Raw genomic sequence first — 15,071 nt, forward strand, 5'->3', positions numbered from 1 at the left:
CACTACTTTCTGAGGCCTGTGTGAAATACTGATTGATACTTGTGCTTAACAAACTGGAACATGGCCCTTTCCACTTTATGTGTTGCCAAGGATGTAACAATAACTGAAATAACTGATATCATATCGTCAGTATCTTACAATAATACTGGGGCTTTCATAATGAATTACAGTCACAAATGAATCACAAGCTCCTTTGCTTAAATGTATTATCTTGTTGCAGTAACAGGAAACGAGACCACCTTCACTCTATACCAGTGCAGTGTGAAGATATAACTGTACTGTGTGATTTGGACATTGTTACAGGTCTATTTGTTACCAAGATTTTTTTAGGCAGTAAAATTTAGTTTAAAAATACTGTATCCGGGGCCCTCGATTTGGTATTAGCCAACTGATGTATAACCTGTACCTGAAGCCACACTGGTGATGAAGGCAGTAGTAGCAGGCAGAGTCTACAAGGGTGCAAAAAAAGGGGGGCAAAAGTTTCCATTACAACCTCATTTATAAAGCTTTGCACCTTCATTTGAGACGGGATAAGTAATGACAATGGAACAGTATGGACTTCACATCCCTTTCAAACTCAAACATACCTTAGTCAGTTTGGTCCAGACCCGCCGCTGGCATTAGGTCTCTGTGTCTCATTCGTGTAAACTTACCTGTGTTTGTCTTGTGCAGGTTGACCCATGACATTAGCCTGGATGAATTTGAAGATGACGATCTGTCGGAGATCACAGAAATCACAGATGAAAGAGGGATGAGTCTCAACTGTAACGGGCCAGACCTGAAGGTGAGAGACAGTGTCTTTCCCAAGGACACAATAACAGTGTAGACTTGAACCAGACTTAGGTAAACTTCATGGATTCACATCACACGTTACACTATAGAAAGAGCAGAAAATACATGGTAATACAATTCAAATGATTAAATAACTGAAGTACGAAAATAGTCAACAGCTTTGTATATGTACAATAAAACATCCTATTTATTAAGTGTATCTGGCTGTATAGAGCCAGTGATGGAACATTACAAAGTAAAAGTAAAGTACTGTACTTAAGTATACATTTTAGCTATCTGTACTTTAGCTAAGTAGATTTTACAGTGGATACTTTTTAATTTTATTTCACTACATTTGGGAGCAGACTTTCTACTCCACTACTTTTTTTCTACTGGACTGAAAAGTAAAAGTATTTTGTTATTGTTATCATTATTGTGTTGAACAAAATTCAGTACAAAACAAAATCACTACATCTGAAGCTTTGTGAGACCTCAAAATCTGGGCAAAATACTTTTACTTTTTACTCTTAAGTACATTTTTAAACATGTGCTTTTATACTTTTACTTAAATATGTGATACTTTTACTTAAATATGTGATAGTTTTACTTGAGTATTTACTTTGCTCCGGTATCTGTACTTTTACTTAAGTAACAAAATTAAGTGCTTCTTCCCCACTGCCAAATTCTCAGCGGTCTCCCATCCAAAGTACTGTCCAGGCCCATCCCTGCTTAGCATCAGAGATCAGATGTGACTCGGCATTCTGAAGGAGGTATGGCTGTTCCTTACTGTAGAGCAAACTGATCTAAACCGTACATAGATTTTTCATAAGCCAGTTGTTCACTCCAGGCTTAAATCTGGTGCATTCTGAGGAGCATGTTTAAATAATTCAGCGCGAGTTGTTTTGTGAATGTCCCACTGCCTCGAGACCAGTCCACAAACAGAGGTGTGTTTTGAGTGTGTGGTGATGGTGTGCACAAAATACAAAATAGCTTGTTTTCTCCGTGCAATGTGTAAAAGCAGCTATATGTAAATAAAGCGAGACTGTGATTTATAATTCAATTCAACCGTAAAATAACAACCAAACATGATATTTGTTGCATTTATATATTTTGAAGCCAGGACGATCTCAGACAGTGTCCGAGTGTTTTTATTTTTATTTTCATTGTCTGACATATGGAGTTAGCTGCGTTCATGCTTTAGAATTTGATGATGCCCCAATATAACTCAAAATCGGAGATTCACTGATTAGAAATATCCAGACTTTATCAGCTCAACCAAAGGTAAGTGGCTAATGCTAACAACTTTACACAGCAACAGTTTAAGAGTGTTTTAATCATAATCAAGAATCAACAGCGCTTCTATCTGCTTCATTAATTTGTGTCGTGTCCAGTTAAAGACCTGTCACTGTTGTTATTTCAACTTCCGTAATGCATTGCGGTCTATATTGACCAGTTTAGTGACTAGCACTGGGCACTTCTTTTCAAGGTACATTGTGGGAAATTTTGAGTGCACAGCTTTTCATCTGCTGGACATTCAGGCAGCACTAAAAGCACCTCTAAATAGTGCCCTAATTAGAGAACAGTGTGGACATTCAGACACAGCCCAGGTCAACAAATCTGCAGTGTGACAGTTACACACAGAATTCTGCCATAGAATTCTGACCTGTCTTCAGCTTGGTTGTAAACGGTGCATTTTTGTCCTGTTCACTAATACTGAATAATTTTAAAAATGTATCTCCCATTACCATCTTGTACTATCATATCCTGTTGTTATGCTGAGGCAGAGAGCATCAGTCATGTGGTCCTGGGATGTTCTTCAGATTTATGCTTGTGTCAGAAATGCGCTCCCTCTGTAACCACGGCAACAAGACAGTTTGATGATGTCGTTCATTTTGGATTGAAGAGTCTTTCTCGCCTCCCACTGTTTGAGCAGTGAGCGGGTGATCTGATAAGTATGGTTATAAAGGGGATTTTAGCTGACATAATGTGAGAATGACACTCCTAAGGTATGATCATTTCGGTTTGGTCATAGACAGAAATAGGGCTGGGTCATGTGACAGATTCCCCTCATATAAGTGATGGGCAGATCAATACCAAAATATAAAAGTATCAAAAAGTTTCGAAGCTTGTGCAAAATATCAATACTAGATGAGTTTCAGTGAGTTTATTATAAAATTAATGGATATTGTTTTGATATGGCAAATTGGAAAATAAATGCGATAAGACGATGAATTCATTGCAATAAACTGAAATGAATTAGGATGTCTGCCACACTAGGCCTATACTGTAAACTACCCCACCCCACGCTAATGGAGAAGTGTTGAAATATTTAGCAGACCCCCCAGTTAGAGAACCCTCTTTGCTTTGTCTGGATCACAGCCTGTTACGTCCCACAGAGATGACATCATTGCCCCGGGACACAGCAGGAGGCCCCTCGTCCTGTCAATAATTCATAATAATCTGAGACATCACAGAGAAAGACTGAGGCAGGTGCGAAGGGGGCTGAGGACTGCTAGGCACAAGGAGGAGAGGGGCAGTTTTAAAGATTATAATAAATGATTTACAGATATAACACATTCTTTCTTTGGGGGAGGTTGCCTTTCCACAAATCTGACCTGTAATTTGGCCAGGTGGTAACATGCATGCAAGCCCATTGACAGAAATTTGGGGGCCAGGGCAAGAAGCCTCATATGGGCCCCTTCTAATATAAATGAATAGGGTCCAATTCTCACCTGGGGCCCAGAACAACAGACCCTTTGATCTCCCCCTGTCGACTCTCCTGCATGCATGCCATGGAGATTAATGCCATACTGAGAAACACTGTGGCATCATGTAAAGTGAGTCGATACAAACATTTTAAGACCAAAATAACAAGTCTGACAACAGAAGTTACAACAGAAGTTACAGAGAGAGGGACCAATAGAAAGTGAATTGGAATCAGAGTTGATGGAGCCGGAAGCGCGCCCATGATCACTTCCTATTTGGAACGTGGCGGTTAGCAGGTTAGCTATGTCCATTTATATATACAGTCTATGTACAAAACATGAATAATACTTTTGCTTGAACTGTACAACCCTAAAAAGACCAAAATCAGACCAAATCCATCTAATGTGCATATCTGATCCTGTGTCTGAAACCGCATCCCTTTAGAACCAAAGGAGCATAAATCTGTCTACTGTTTGTGTGTAACCTTGACCTCATGGTAAAGACAACGGGGACTCAGGGTCAAAGGTCAGCACTCTCACTAAGCTCATGTGGGGAATTCTGCTCCCAATGTGATACTTCTCACAATCGAATTCTTTTTGATAACCAGTCCAGGTATCTTGTATGTGTCGTTCTGTTGTGCCAGATAATATTTGATCAGCATTTCAAAATCTCTAGCAAGGTCCAAAAACTTAAGTACATTTTTAGAGTTCACAAAATTGTAAGAAAAGAATGTAAAATGCTATTTAAATCTAGGATGTAGCATCATTATGGTATTTTTTATGATTATGTAAATGTGGAACCTCCTCTTTACCTTCACTGCTGTCGTTTGCCGCTATCGTTGACTCTTCCCATTTTAACTGCTCTTTGTCACTTTTCAGGTGGAGGTTCCCTCACCTGCTCGTCTCCATGGAGATGTGATTGCTTTGTCTGGAATTTCCTATAGTATAGCATTAAACATATCAATTTCCAAGGAGATAATCAAGTAGCGTGCCCAAGTTACAGGTCAGATCTATGGAGGGCCAAGTTTGATATAAACACATATAATTTAACAAATACAGACGGTGGTCAATGTTACATAGTGCACCTACATTATCATTTATGTAGTGTAGGGATGCAGGAGGGACTGTCTCTTGGCTGGCCTGGGAACGCCAACTCGGGATTGTCGGAGGAACTGCAGGAAGTGGCTGGGGTGTGGGAAGTATAGGAGTCTCTACACTGAAAAGGAATAGATTGGTATAATGCATATCATAATTGAATAATCCACAGATATAAAAAGAGGGAAAGGTCAATAGGCTCACTACTAGAAGGCACTACTGTATCAAGCGCACAGAGGTCCGTCTCCATGGAAACAGGGTCCTCTCACTTCCTGGTGGAGAAAGAGCTAAAATAACACCTCCGCCATCTGCAGCCCCGTCACATCACACTAAGAGAAAGAGGGGTAGAGAGAAAGAGAGAGGGAGAGAGCAGAAAGAGGGGAGAGGGGGATGGAGGAGAGAGAGGGAAGAAGGGGCAAGGAGAGAGGAGAAAGGGGGATGGAGGAGAGAGAGGCGGGGAGAGCAAGGGAGAGGAAGGGGAGAGAGGAGGGGTAGAGGAGGATGAACGAGTGAAGTGGGGATTGGGAGGGAAAGAGGGAAGGGAGAGAAGAGCTCTCTGTCAAATGGGTTAGAAAGAGGGAGGGGAGGGGGGTGAGAGAAAGTGGGGCTAGGAAGGGTGAGGGAGAGAGGAGAAAGGGGGATGGAAGGGAGAGGGCTGGGTAGGGAGAGAGAAAGAGAGGGAAGGTGAGTGAGAGAGACAGAAAGGAGGGTTGTAAGGGGAGAGAGGATAGGGAGAGAGCAGGTGAGGAGGATGAGACCGAGGGGGGAGTGGTAGAGAGAGAGGGAAGGGAGAGAGGAGACAGAACTCTGTCATGTCCCACTGAGAAAGAGGGGGGGGGAAGCTGGGTGAGGAGAGAGGGATACTAAAAAGAGGGAAGGGAGAGAGGAGTGACAAAAAAGAGTGGAAGAAAGGGGGGCTCGGGACGGTGAGGGAGAGAGGAAAAAGGGGTTGGAGGGGAACGAGAGGGTGAGAGAGAGAGCGGGGGTGGAATGGGAGAGAGAGGGAAAGGAGCATGGAAGGGAGAGAAAGGGAGGATGAGAGAGAAGGGGGGAGTTAGAGAGAGTGAGAGGAGAGAGAGTGAGGGAAAGAGGGGCAAGGGAGGAGAGCTCACTGTCTGTTACACTGGGAGAGAGAGAGGGGGGGAAGGGGAGAGAGTGTAAAAGAGAGGGGGAGGCAGAGAAAAAGAAGTGGGTTGAGGAGAGAGGGATGAGAGAAAGAATGAAGGGAGAGTGGGCTGACAAAAACAGTGGGGGAAAGGGCGGCTCGGGAGGATGAGAGGCAAGAGGAAGGAGAAATGTTGATGTTCTGAATTCACATTGATTGAATTAGAGAGAGAGAGAGGTAAAGGGAGCAGAGAAAAGGGGGATGAGGAGAAAGCGCAGTCAGCTGTGAAACATGTGTCACTGATGATGTGGTATTGATGATTAATTGACTTGGGATCAGAGGCTTAAACAGACAGTGTGGAGGGAACGGGACCATCACATGCCCACATCATGCGTATATAATCACTACTATCACTTTTCAATCCAAATCACAGTTTGACTCATCGCATTGAGCACATCTGAAACTCTCCAGATGTTTAAGTCACATATTTTTCTCTAAAAGTAACAAAATATTCCATAATTTTATCTGTAAAAGCTGTTAACCCTGTAGCTTAGACCTCCATAAACATGTTCTGAAATGCGTAAGGTTCTTGCATTAGTTTTGAAGTACTACATATTTCAATCTTTTAAAAAAAAAAAAAAAAAATTAAATATATATAGGACGTAGCAATGATCGGTCCTCGCGCCCACACTACACTGCACCCCGCAAGGACAGATAGCACTTCTTTTTTTCATACAAAATTTTCAGCTCCATACTTAAATGTCCTACATTACCCTGTTTTCTAATCTATGTTATAATGTTGTTTCCTCATTACAAACATACCCGGAGTTGGGTTTTGTTTCATTCACACACGTTTAACACACAAACCCTGCATATTTAGGCTGAGCTCTTCTCTCAACCTTTTAATGTATTTAAATAGTATGTGTACAATGGAAATAATCCTTGGGCCCTAATGATATAGACAGCAAATGAACTGGTTTAATGCTATACGGTGAAACATTCCAGGCAATGCAATAACATCTCCATGGAGATGAGCAGGTGAAATAGCCTCCACCAGAAAAGTTACATAGTTTATATTTAATTTATTTGTACTTCATTAGTTTGTTCATTCAGCTTCTAAATGCATTCTTTGAGTCAGAGATCGTGAGTGACGCTGTAGTGTAGAAAAAGTTACTGATTCAAAAGTATCAATACTAAAACAGAAATGAACTTTTCCTGAATAGCTTTAGAATGATCTTGAGCTGTATCAGAACAAGTATAAGACACATAGACTAGTATATGCCCATGGACCACTATGGAACCTACCTGGACCACTGAGAGATTACACAGATATAAGGTCACATGGAAATATAAAAGAAAGAGTGTTTTCTATTATCATCATTGTATCATTATTGAGTATTGAGTATTGAGTCTTCTCCTTAGTATTGAATTGATTCATATAAATTTTTATTTTTATTATTGATCTAATTGTCACTTTCCTGTTTATCATGCCATGTGTTTCCTCTCCCCCCAAATCTTCAGCAATTGGCCCAGAGCTGTTGTGTACTTAACTCTGATTGGACAAGACCTGTCAAATGCCCTTACACGCCTTGCTCTGATTGGTTTAGACCTCCAGCGTCACCCCCTCTCTTCCTCCGTCTCCTCTTCCTCTCCGTCGCTATAGAAACTGGGTGGGCTCCGTTTTAAAAGAAGCCAAACATCAAAATCTCAGTCATAAATAACATAGAAGGAGCCGAGTATTGATCTGTATGGGCAGAAGACAGGACTAAAGACTGGTACGTGATTAAACAGGTGATATATAGTCACTTAGAACACGTAGAAATGAATGCATATAGGAAAAAGCATGGTGGGAAGAAATCTGATTGAGAATTGAGTTGGTGGGATGTAGTTCATATGTGCTGTGTTTTAGTAATGATTGGAACATAGCTTGTTGCAGAATGCTAGATTTAATTTTGGACATTATTCAACACTATTCTGAAGTGGTATTATTGCATAGAAAGTATAAAACGAGGACTCTGAGTTAGTTCTTGCCCCATTTGGGGCACACTTTGGTGGAGGGCTGTTTGTATTTAGATTGGTGTGTGTTGTGACTTTACTTGTTGTGATGAAACAGTGAGGCGTTAGTGGTAAAAGCTATTGTTGTGTCCTAAGGCAAGACACTTCACTCACATTGCCTAGTATAAATGTGGTATGTGCATACTGGTTCTGGTCAGAGGGGCAGATGCCATCGCTGAGTGTGGAGTGAGTGAATAATACACAGAATTGTAAAGGGATTTTGACTGTCTGGAAAAGGGACTAACCTAAAGACTTGAGCTTTTTTATTATTATTAAGAAATTAGGCATTAAAATGCAGCACGTGGAGTTACAATATGCTCTAAAATGTGTTTCATTTGTAGATTGACCAAATAGCTAGTCTGTTGTGCGTGATGATGATGATGATGATGATGATGGTGATGATGATGTGGTCAGTTACGTTCATCTCTGATTATGAAAGCAGCAGAGCTGAGTTATGTGGATGTGTTCCACTGCTAACCCAGTCCCTATGGAGTTATGTGAGTATTAGAAAAGTCTGAACAGAGCCAGTGCTCATGTCTCTGATGCCATGCATGTGTGCAGAGCCCTGTTTGTGTACAGAGCCTTGCGTGAGTGGAGAGCCCTCATCTGTTAGTGTGTCTATGTTTTTACATTAAGGTGTGTTCACACTCACACATTCACCACATCAAAACTGGGACTAAATCAGGACTAACCCTGAAACTAAACCTGGACCAGATCAGGACTAGAACAGGAACAAATTAAGTCCATTTCAGGATTCATTTAGGAGCAAATAAAGTGTGTCCACATTTAAACCCTCATTAATCTGGAGTCTTTAGACTGAGATGTTTTGATTGACAGCTGTCACTCAGAGCACTGTGAGTGTGTGAGTTGTGTTGGGTGTAGCCTCTATAGTGCTTTCTATGGTTGTATCCAGGTGCAGGGTAAGTCCATAAGAGGCTTAAGACTGTGGTCTGACTGAGTCCTGAGCAGCTGCTCTGAGACTTTTGTGTGTGGTATTTGTCATATTGCGGGGACTAAAATCTGTACACACTCACATCAGGGGGACCTGAAAATATGATTTTCCACGATGTAAATAATGCATTATTAGATCAACTACATGTTAAGTTCAGTTATGAGTTTAATTGGGTTAAAGCTGCATTTAGAAGAGAGGGCTGGAGGTCTTGTAGGAATTTATTTAATTGAATGAGTCTTAATCGGCCAAAAACAGTATTAGTTGACTGAACATTTTTATCTAAATTATCAGGATTTATAATGGGATGACAGCAGAAAGGAGAAGTTAAGACTTAGCTGAAAATGGTAGTTGTAGTTTTTGGTATTTAAATGTAAAAAGGCAGATGCATAAATAAGTATTTTATACTTCTGCAGTTTGGGTCAGACACAGAGATATGTAATAATTTTGAGAACTTTTGCCACGCTCCCTTTTTCAGTTGACCAGTCAATTGACATGTCTTTAGTCAAACAAGAATTTCTTTAATCAACTACAGACAGAACTTAAGTTTAAAGTTATAGGCAAGTAATGACTATGGTTAAAGTTAAGATCAGTCTCCAGGAAATGAATGTAAATCAATGTAATGTTCCCAAAAGACACGCAAACCCGTGTGTGTGTGCACCTGTAGACTTGTTTATGTTACACAGTAGGACTAAGACTGCAGGAGAACCCAGTGTCCCAGTGAACTCCTGCTGACCTCCAGACCCTACGGCTCTGTTTACACACACTCCAAAACCTGATCATGATCTGATTTCTGCAGTGATCAGACTGATCAAAATCTCACGTAAACAGCTACATCTGATGTGAGTAATCTGATTTCTTTGGTTCAGGTATTGACAATGGAATTCTGCAAAAAGGGCAAAATTAATTATTTTCACATTCATATTACTTTGTTTTCCGAAGTAACAGTTACTCCAAACAGCTCTCTCTCTCCTCTCTACCCCTTTCTTCTCTCTAATCTCCCTCTCCCTCCCTCCTCCCTCTTCTCTCTCTCCTCTTCTTTTTCTTTATTTCTCCATCCTTTCATGTCACACCCCTCTCTCTGTCTTCCTCACTTCCTCTGCCTGCCTTCCTTCCTCTCTTCCTTCCTCTCTCTCTCCGTTCCTCCTCTTCTTCTCTCTCCTTTCCCTTCTTCTTTCTCCCTTGTCTCTCTCCCTCTCTGTTTCTCCTTCTCTCTTTGCTCCTCCCTCTCCTTCTTCTTGTTCTCTCTCTCTCTTTCTCTCTCTCCCTCTGCACTCCCTCTCTCTGTGAGTCATTGGCCGCCCCCGTCTCCTCATGCCTGACTGACACTTCTGTTCCTTCTATCCCGGCAGGGTCACATGCGGCGGGGGGACCAATAGCGTGGCTCGGGGGGCGGAGCTAGGGGCAGTTGGGCATTTGCAGGCCGAGATGCTTCACATGGACCTGATAGACGGAGGGGCTGTGGACTGCTCAGACGCTGTCACGTCAAAGGCCTCGTCCTCAGCTCTCTCTACCCTGCCTGTCACCAAGGAGACCACCGCGCCGCCCGTCACCATGGATACGTACCGACCCAAAAGACCCACCACCCTGAACCTGTTCCCGATTGTCCCGCGCACACAGGTGAGAGAGTACATGTTTGTGGTGGGCCAGATGGCGTCTGCTCTGTAATTACTTGTATGTGATTTACTCTGGCATTAATCTTACGAGAGCCTGGTTAAGAGTGACTTTTAATGAGCGGGGACAAGCACCCGAATGTACCAATATTTACAACTCAATTTGCATACTACGGAATCAATACTCGATACCGATTACAATACCACAATGAAGACAAAAATACTCCTTTTATCGTAGTAGAATGAATATTCATATAGAAAATACAGGTATTTTCTTGAAGATTTGTATATAACTGTTTGTGTGTTTATATATTTTTGGCATCACTTTATAACTGCATCTTAATCAGCCTTAATAAAGTATGTCTTGTGACCAGTGGTGGAACATAACAAAGTAAAAGTACTGTATTTAAGTATAGATTTTTAGGTATCTGTACTTTACTTAAGTTTCTGTTGAACAAACTCAGCACAAATCTTTATCAAAGTTACTACATTTGAAGCTTATACAACCTCAAATTCTGTGCAAAATACTTTTTTAAACAGGTTCACCTCGAGTGTTCCTTTGTTCTGTTATCTGTACTTTTACTTAAGTACTTCTTCCACCTTACTTCATAATGAACACATTATTTATTGAGAAAGATCCAGGCTTAATGAGTAATTGCTCATTGTGAAAAAAAAGTTACACACTGCAACTTTAAATTTCTGGAGGCAACAGGTTTGAATATATATGTTGTGTATTTTAGTCCATAAGCTGAAGTTATATGTTGACCCACTGGCGTCAGAGTTCAAATGCAGAATGAGGCTTGTTTGTGGTTAAAGCTGCGCTCAGCACTGAGTTCTGTCCCATAATGCCTCTTGTTTTTATTGCACTGGCTGAACGACAACAGCAGAGGTTTAAATGGTGCGGTCCCATTATCACTGTGGTACTACTGTTACTGCAGTTCTAACTCATACATGTATCACAGTTAGAACACTGTATGTGGGTCGAGATATAATACTACAGAAAGAGTCATGCTAAACCAATCTGAAAGTACTTCAGGATTTTCATATTAAACCCTTTTCTAAATATACAATACTTTTAAAGAACATATGATGCCAAATAGATTCTTTTTGAGCTTTTAACCATGTTATGACATCAAAGACATCACTGGAGCTGCAGTTTTATTCAGTCTTGTTTGATGAATCCTAAGTAAGTTCGCTCCTGCTAAGCCTCATAAAAAAAAAAAAAATTAAAAAAACTTAATCCCCAGTTCAGTCAGTAAGTTTGCAGCTGCGTCTTAAATGTGAATTATTCAACTATCTACAGCTTAAATGTTATTGTACAATGAAAAAAATTAAAATCCAAATTAGTGCAAACTTTTGTTCATATAGTAGGATAAACAGAATCAGAACTTTTTTTTACAAGTTCACTTACATGAGCTGGTCAAAGTGCTTCACATAAAAGTCAATGCAAAACAAATATACAGATAACACGGAAAAGAATAATAAAACACCTGCCAGGGAGAAGAGGTGCGTTTCAGTCTAGTCTTAAACTGCGTTAAAGACTGAGAGGATCTGACAGACCTAGAGGGACGCTGACAAATGGACAAAATAACAGAAGGAAAAATATTGGGAAGGACTGAATTTTAATTTTGATTCATTTCTGATGCTGTCGTTTTTAATTTAGGAAATTTAGGAATTTCAGTGAACTAGACTTTAAATGTTTTAAGGTTATGCTGAATTTGAGAACTACAGATTTTCAGTATCACATGTGTTTATACGGCACATTTAAAAACAGGGCTGAGTGACCAAAGTGCTTCACAGCTTTCAAAACTTTCACAGGTATTTTTATTATTATGAAAATAAATATCGATACAAATTAATGAATTATATTTGAAAACTATTCAAAAACTGTCCCTCTCCCTACAGTGATATATGCCCCCTGCTGGCCTCCATTGGAAAATTTAACATCAGCTAACTGCTACTACCTCTAACTACTACTACTATTACCTCTAACTACTACTACCCCTAACTACTACCTCTAACTACCACTATTACTACCGCTAACTACTACTATTACTACCTCTAACTGCTACTACTACATCTAACTACTACCTCTAACTACTACTACTACCTCTACTACTACCTCTAATTGCTACCTCTAACTACTACAGACTACGAAATAAAAACTATAGTAAACCGATTTGTTAATGGAGCTCTGGTGAGGTCAGAGAGGATCTGAGTTTGTCCCTGGATGTTTTCACAGTTTGAACAAAAGAGGACTTGTCTGTTTCCTTCGGCGCTTGTCTCTGAGCTGCTCAAACATGTGACTCTGTGAACACAGTGTTTATGAGGAAGATCAGACATGCATTATCCACAGACAGGACACAGACCTGACTGGATACTGTATATAAGGACCAGCTACTGCTCAGATGAGGCTATGCGGTTATGAAAGAACCACATTTATGAGATGAATTTCTGACTTTATAGTAACAATAATGCAAACATCTAGACACTTGACTTCAGCTGCACAGCATATCAGAATGTCCTGTACGCTCTGAAATACATGGGATTTTTTTTTCAGCTCATAGTTAAATTTTCTTTGTACAGTTTGTAAAGAACAAAGGCTATTTCTGTAATAATTTGTCCATATATTTATATAAAAACAAGTAAGACCACATAGACTAGTATATGCCCATGGACCACTATGGAACCTACTTGGACCACTTAGAAAAGAAAGTACTACCATTAAAAGTTGAAAATCACATTCTACTGTCTAAATGAGTGTTTTTAACTACCATTGTGGTATCAGAGTCGGTATTGAGTATCGAGTCTATTCCTTAGTATTGAAATCAAGTTGAAATTTCAGTACATGGTAACACTATTAGCCATAGCCTAACCCATGTTCCTAACTCCAGCCAGGGTCCCTAGCCCCCCCTCCTCCCCGCTGTGAGGTGATGCATGTGAGTTAGACAGGGCAGGACACACTGGCTCATATCTTACATAATAAAACACAGTGACATAACCGTGTCATTGTGCTGGCCCTAGATTCTGACCAGACCATTCGAGCAGAAAAAATCAGATCAGAGACAAGAGAATATAACTCGGACCCATTCAAACGAGTGCTGGGCTGACTGTGGCTGCTACAATAGAATAGAATAGTATGTCGCAAATGGGGTTGTTGAAAATCTTCATGCTCAAATGCTTATCTATCTATTTTTCATATACCGGTAGTTTGATTTTATAAGCTGGTTACATACTATTCACCTAACCTCTCAAGACTGTATACTCTTCCAGTACTAGAGTAGCTTTTCCACCTTTAAGGTACTCAAAGCACATCAATGAACCACTCACCCATTCTCACACACATCCATACACATGTGTACACAGACACTGGGGGCGAGCAGGGTCAAGTGTCTTGCGCAAGGACACAATGACAGCATCCATCACCGCCAACCTGTGGGTCAATGGACGAACACACTATCAACTGAGCTACTGTCGCCACCAATAAGAGGAGCACATGGTCCGTCTGTTCCAAACAAACACGGCTGTTTGCAGATTTGTGCACAAGCAAAGCACTGAATCTTAAAAGAAGTTACTGGTACATATTTTGTTCTGAGAATGACAAAATGAGAATATTTGAGAGATGACTTACACACATGACAGTGGCTGTGGGATCATCCCATGTAAGGAGTGCAACGGACGGAGGCAACAGCAGCTCAATTGGTGTTTGTCTACTGATCCAAAGGTTGGTAGTTAAAATCTCGCTCGCAACGTAAACATCATTGGTAAAGCAGTAAGATCCACCTACAGGTTTGGCGGTGCAATTTCCAGCTCCCCCAGATGAATGCTGTTGTTGTGTCATTGGGCAAGCCACCTAAACCATCTCTCCCCCAGTGTCTGTGTACATTGGTGTATGAATGTGTGTGTGAATGGGTGAGTGGTTCCATGATGTAAAAGTACTTTGAGTGCCTTGAAGCTGGGGTGGAAAGTGCTATATAAAACAGTGACCATTTACCATTTATGGTTGTCTAAAGAAAATATATAAGTTATTTATCACTTCGCATTTTAGTTTTCTGACAAAAATCTTTTCTTGCTCAGGCATTGTTGCGTGGGATTTATGTCAGAACTTAAACAATTCTGACTTAATCGATTCAGACATTTCAAATCATAAATGATCAGCTTGGTCTTTTTAAAGGGCCCATATTAGAACAGTTTTCTTTAACTTGTTCTAATGTTGTTTCCTCATCACAAACAGACCTGGAGTTGTATTTTGTTTTTATTCTCACATGTTTAACGCACAAACCTTGCATGTTTAGGCTGAGTTCTTCTCTCAAACTGAAAACACTTCCACCTTGTGATGTCAACTGATAATACAGGAAGTGTATTACCACATGACATCACATGTGTTCTTAAACTCCATGCACTTTCACTAGAATCATTTGGATGATTTCAGGCCTGCAGTCTCTACTGAACTAAAGGTAAAAGCAACTGTTAACTGACATCACAAGGTGGAACAGAGCATTTTGAGCTTTTAGCTGTAAACAGACTAACAATAAAGGGTTCCTCAAACATTTGTGAATGAAACAAAAAACAACTCCAGGTATGTTTTTGAGAAGGTTACATGAATCCATTTTGTTTTTTGTGTAAAATTGCACTGATTAAAGCTCTGTGTTCTTTATATTAAGTTAATATTGAAAGGCATATGTATTTATGTTTAGTGGGACAAAATAACATCTAAAATTGTGATCGATCTACGTTTTTGTTTTTTTTTTCTTCACAAACCAAGACCAAAATGAGCA

The 15,071-nt window shown here is 40.3% G+C and overlaps 1 protein-coding gene across 1 annotated transcript in view; it reads left to right on the forward strand.

The window, feature by feature from the left end:
* LOC117393778 (C-Jun-amino-terminal kinase-interacting protein 1-like) overlaps positions 1 to 15,071 on the forward strand; it is a 58,741-nt gene that overhangs the window by 22,873 nt on the left and 20,797 nt on the right. The window contains 3 exon segments of the mRNA XM_055232563.1: positions 673 to 784; positions 10,033 to 10,047; positions 10,049 to 10,300. Coding sequence (XP_055088538.1) covers positions 673 to 784; positions 10,033 to 10,047; positions 10,049 to 10,300 — 379 coding nt within the window.

The sequence above is a fragment of the Periophthalmus magnuspinnatus genome, chromosome 3 (assembly GCF_009829125.3).
Source record: "Periophthalmus magnuspinnatus isolate fPerMag1 chromosome 3, fPerMag1.2.pri, whole genome shotgun sequence".
NCBI classification, from domain to species: domain Eukaryota; kingdom Metazoa; phylum Chordata; class Actinopteri; order Gobiiformes; family Gobiidae; genus Periophthalmus; species Periophthalmus magnuspinnatus.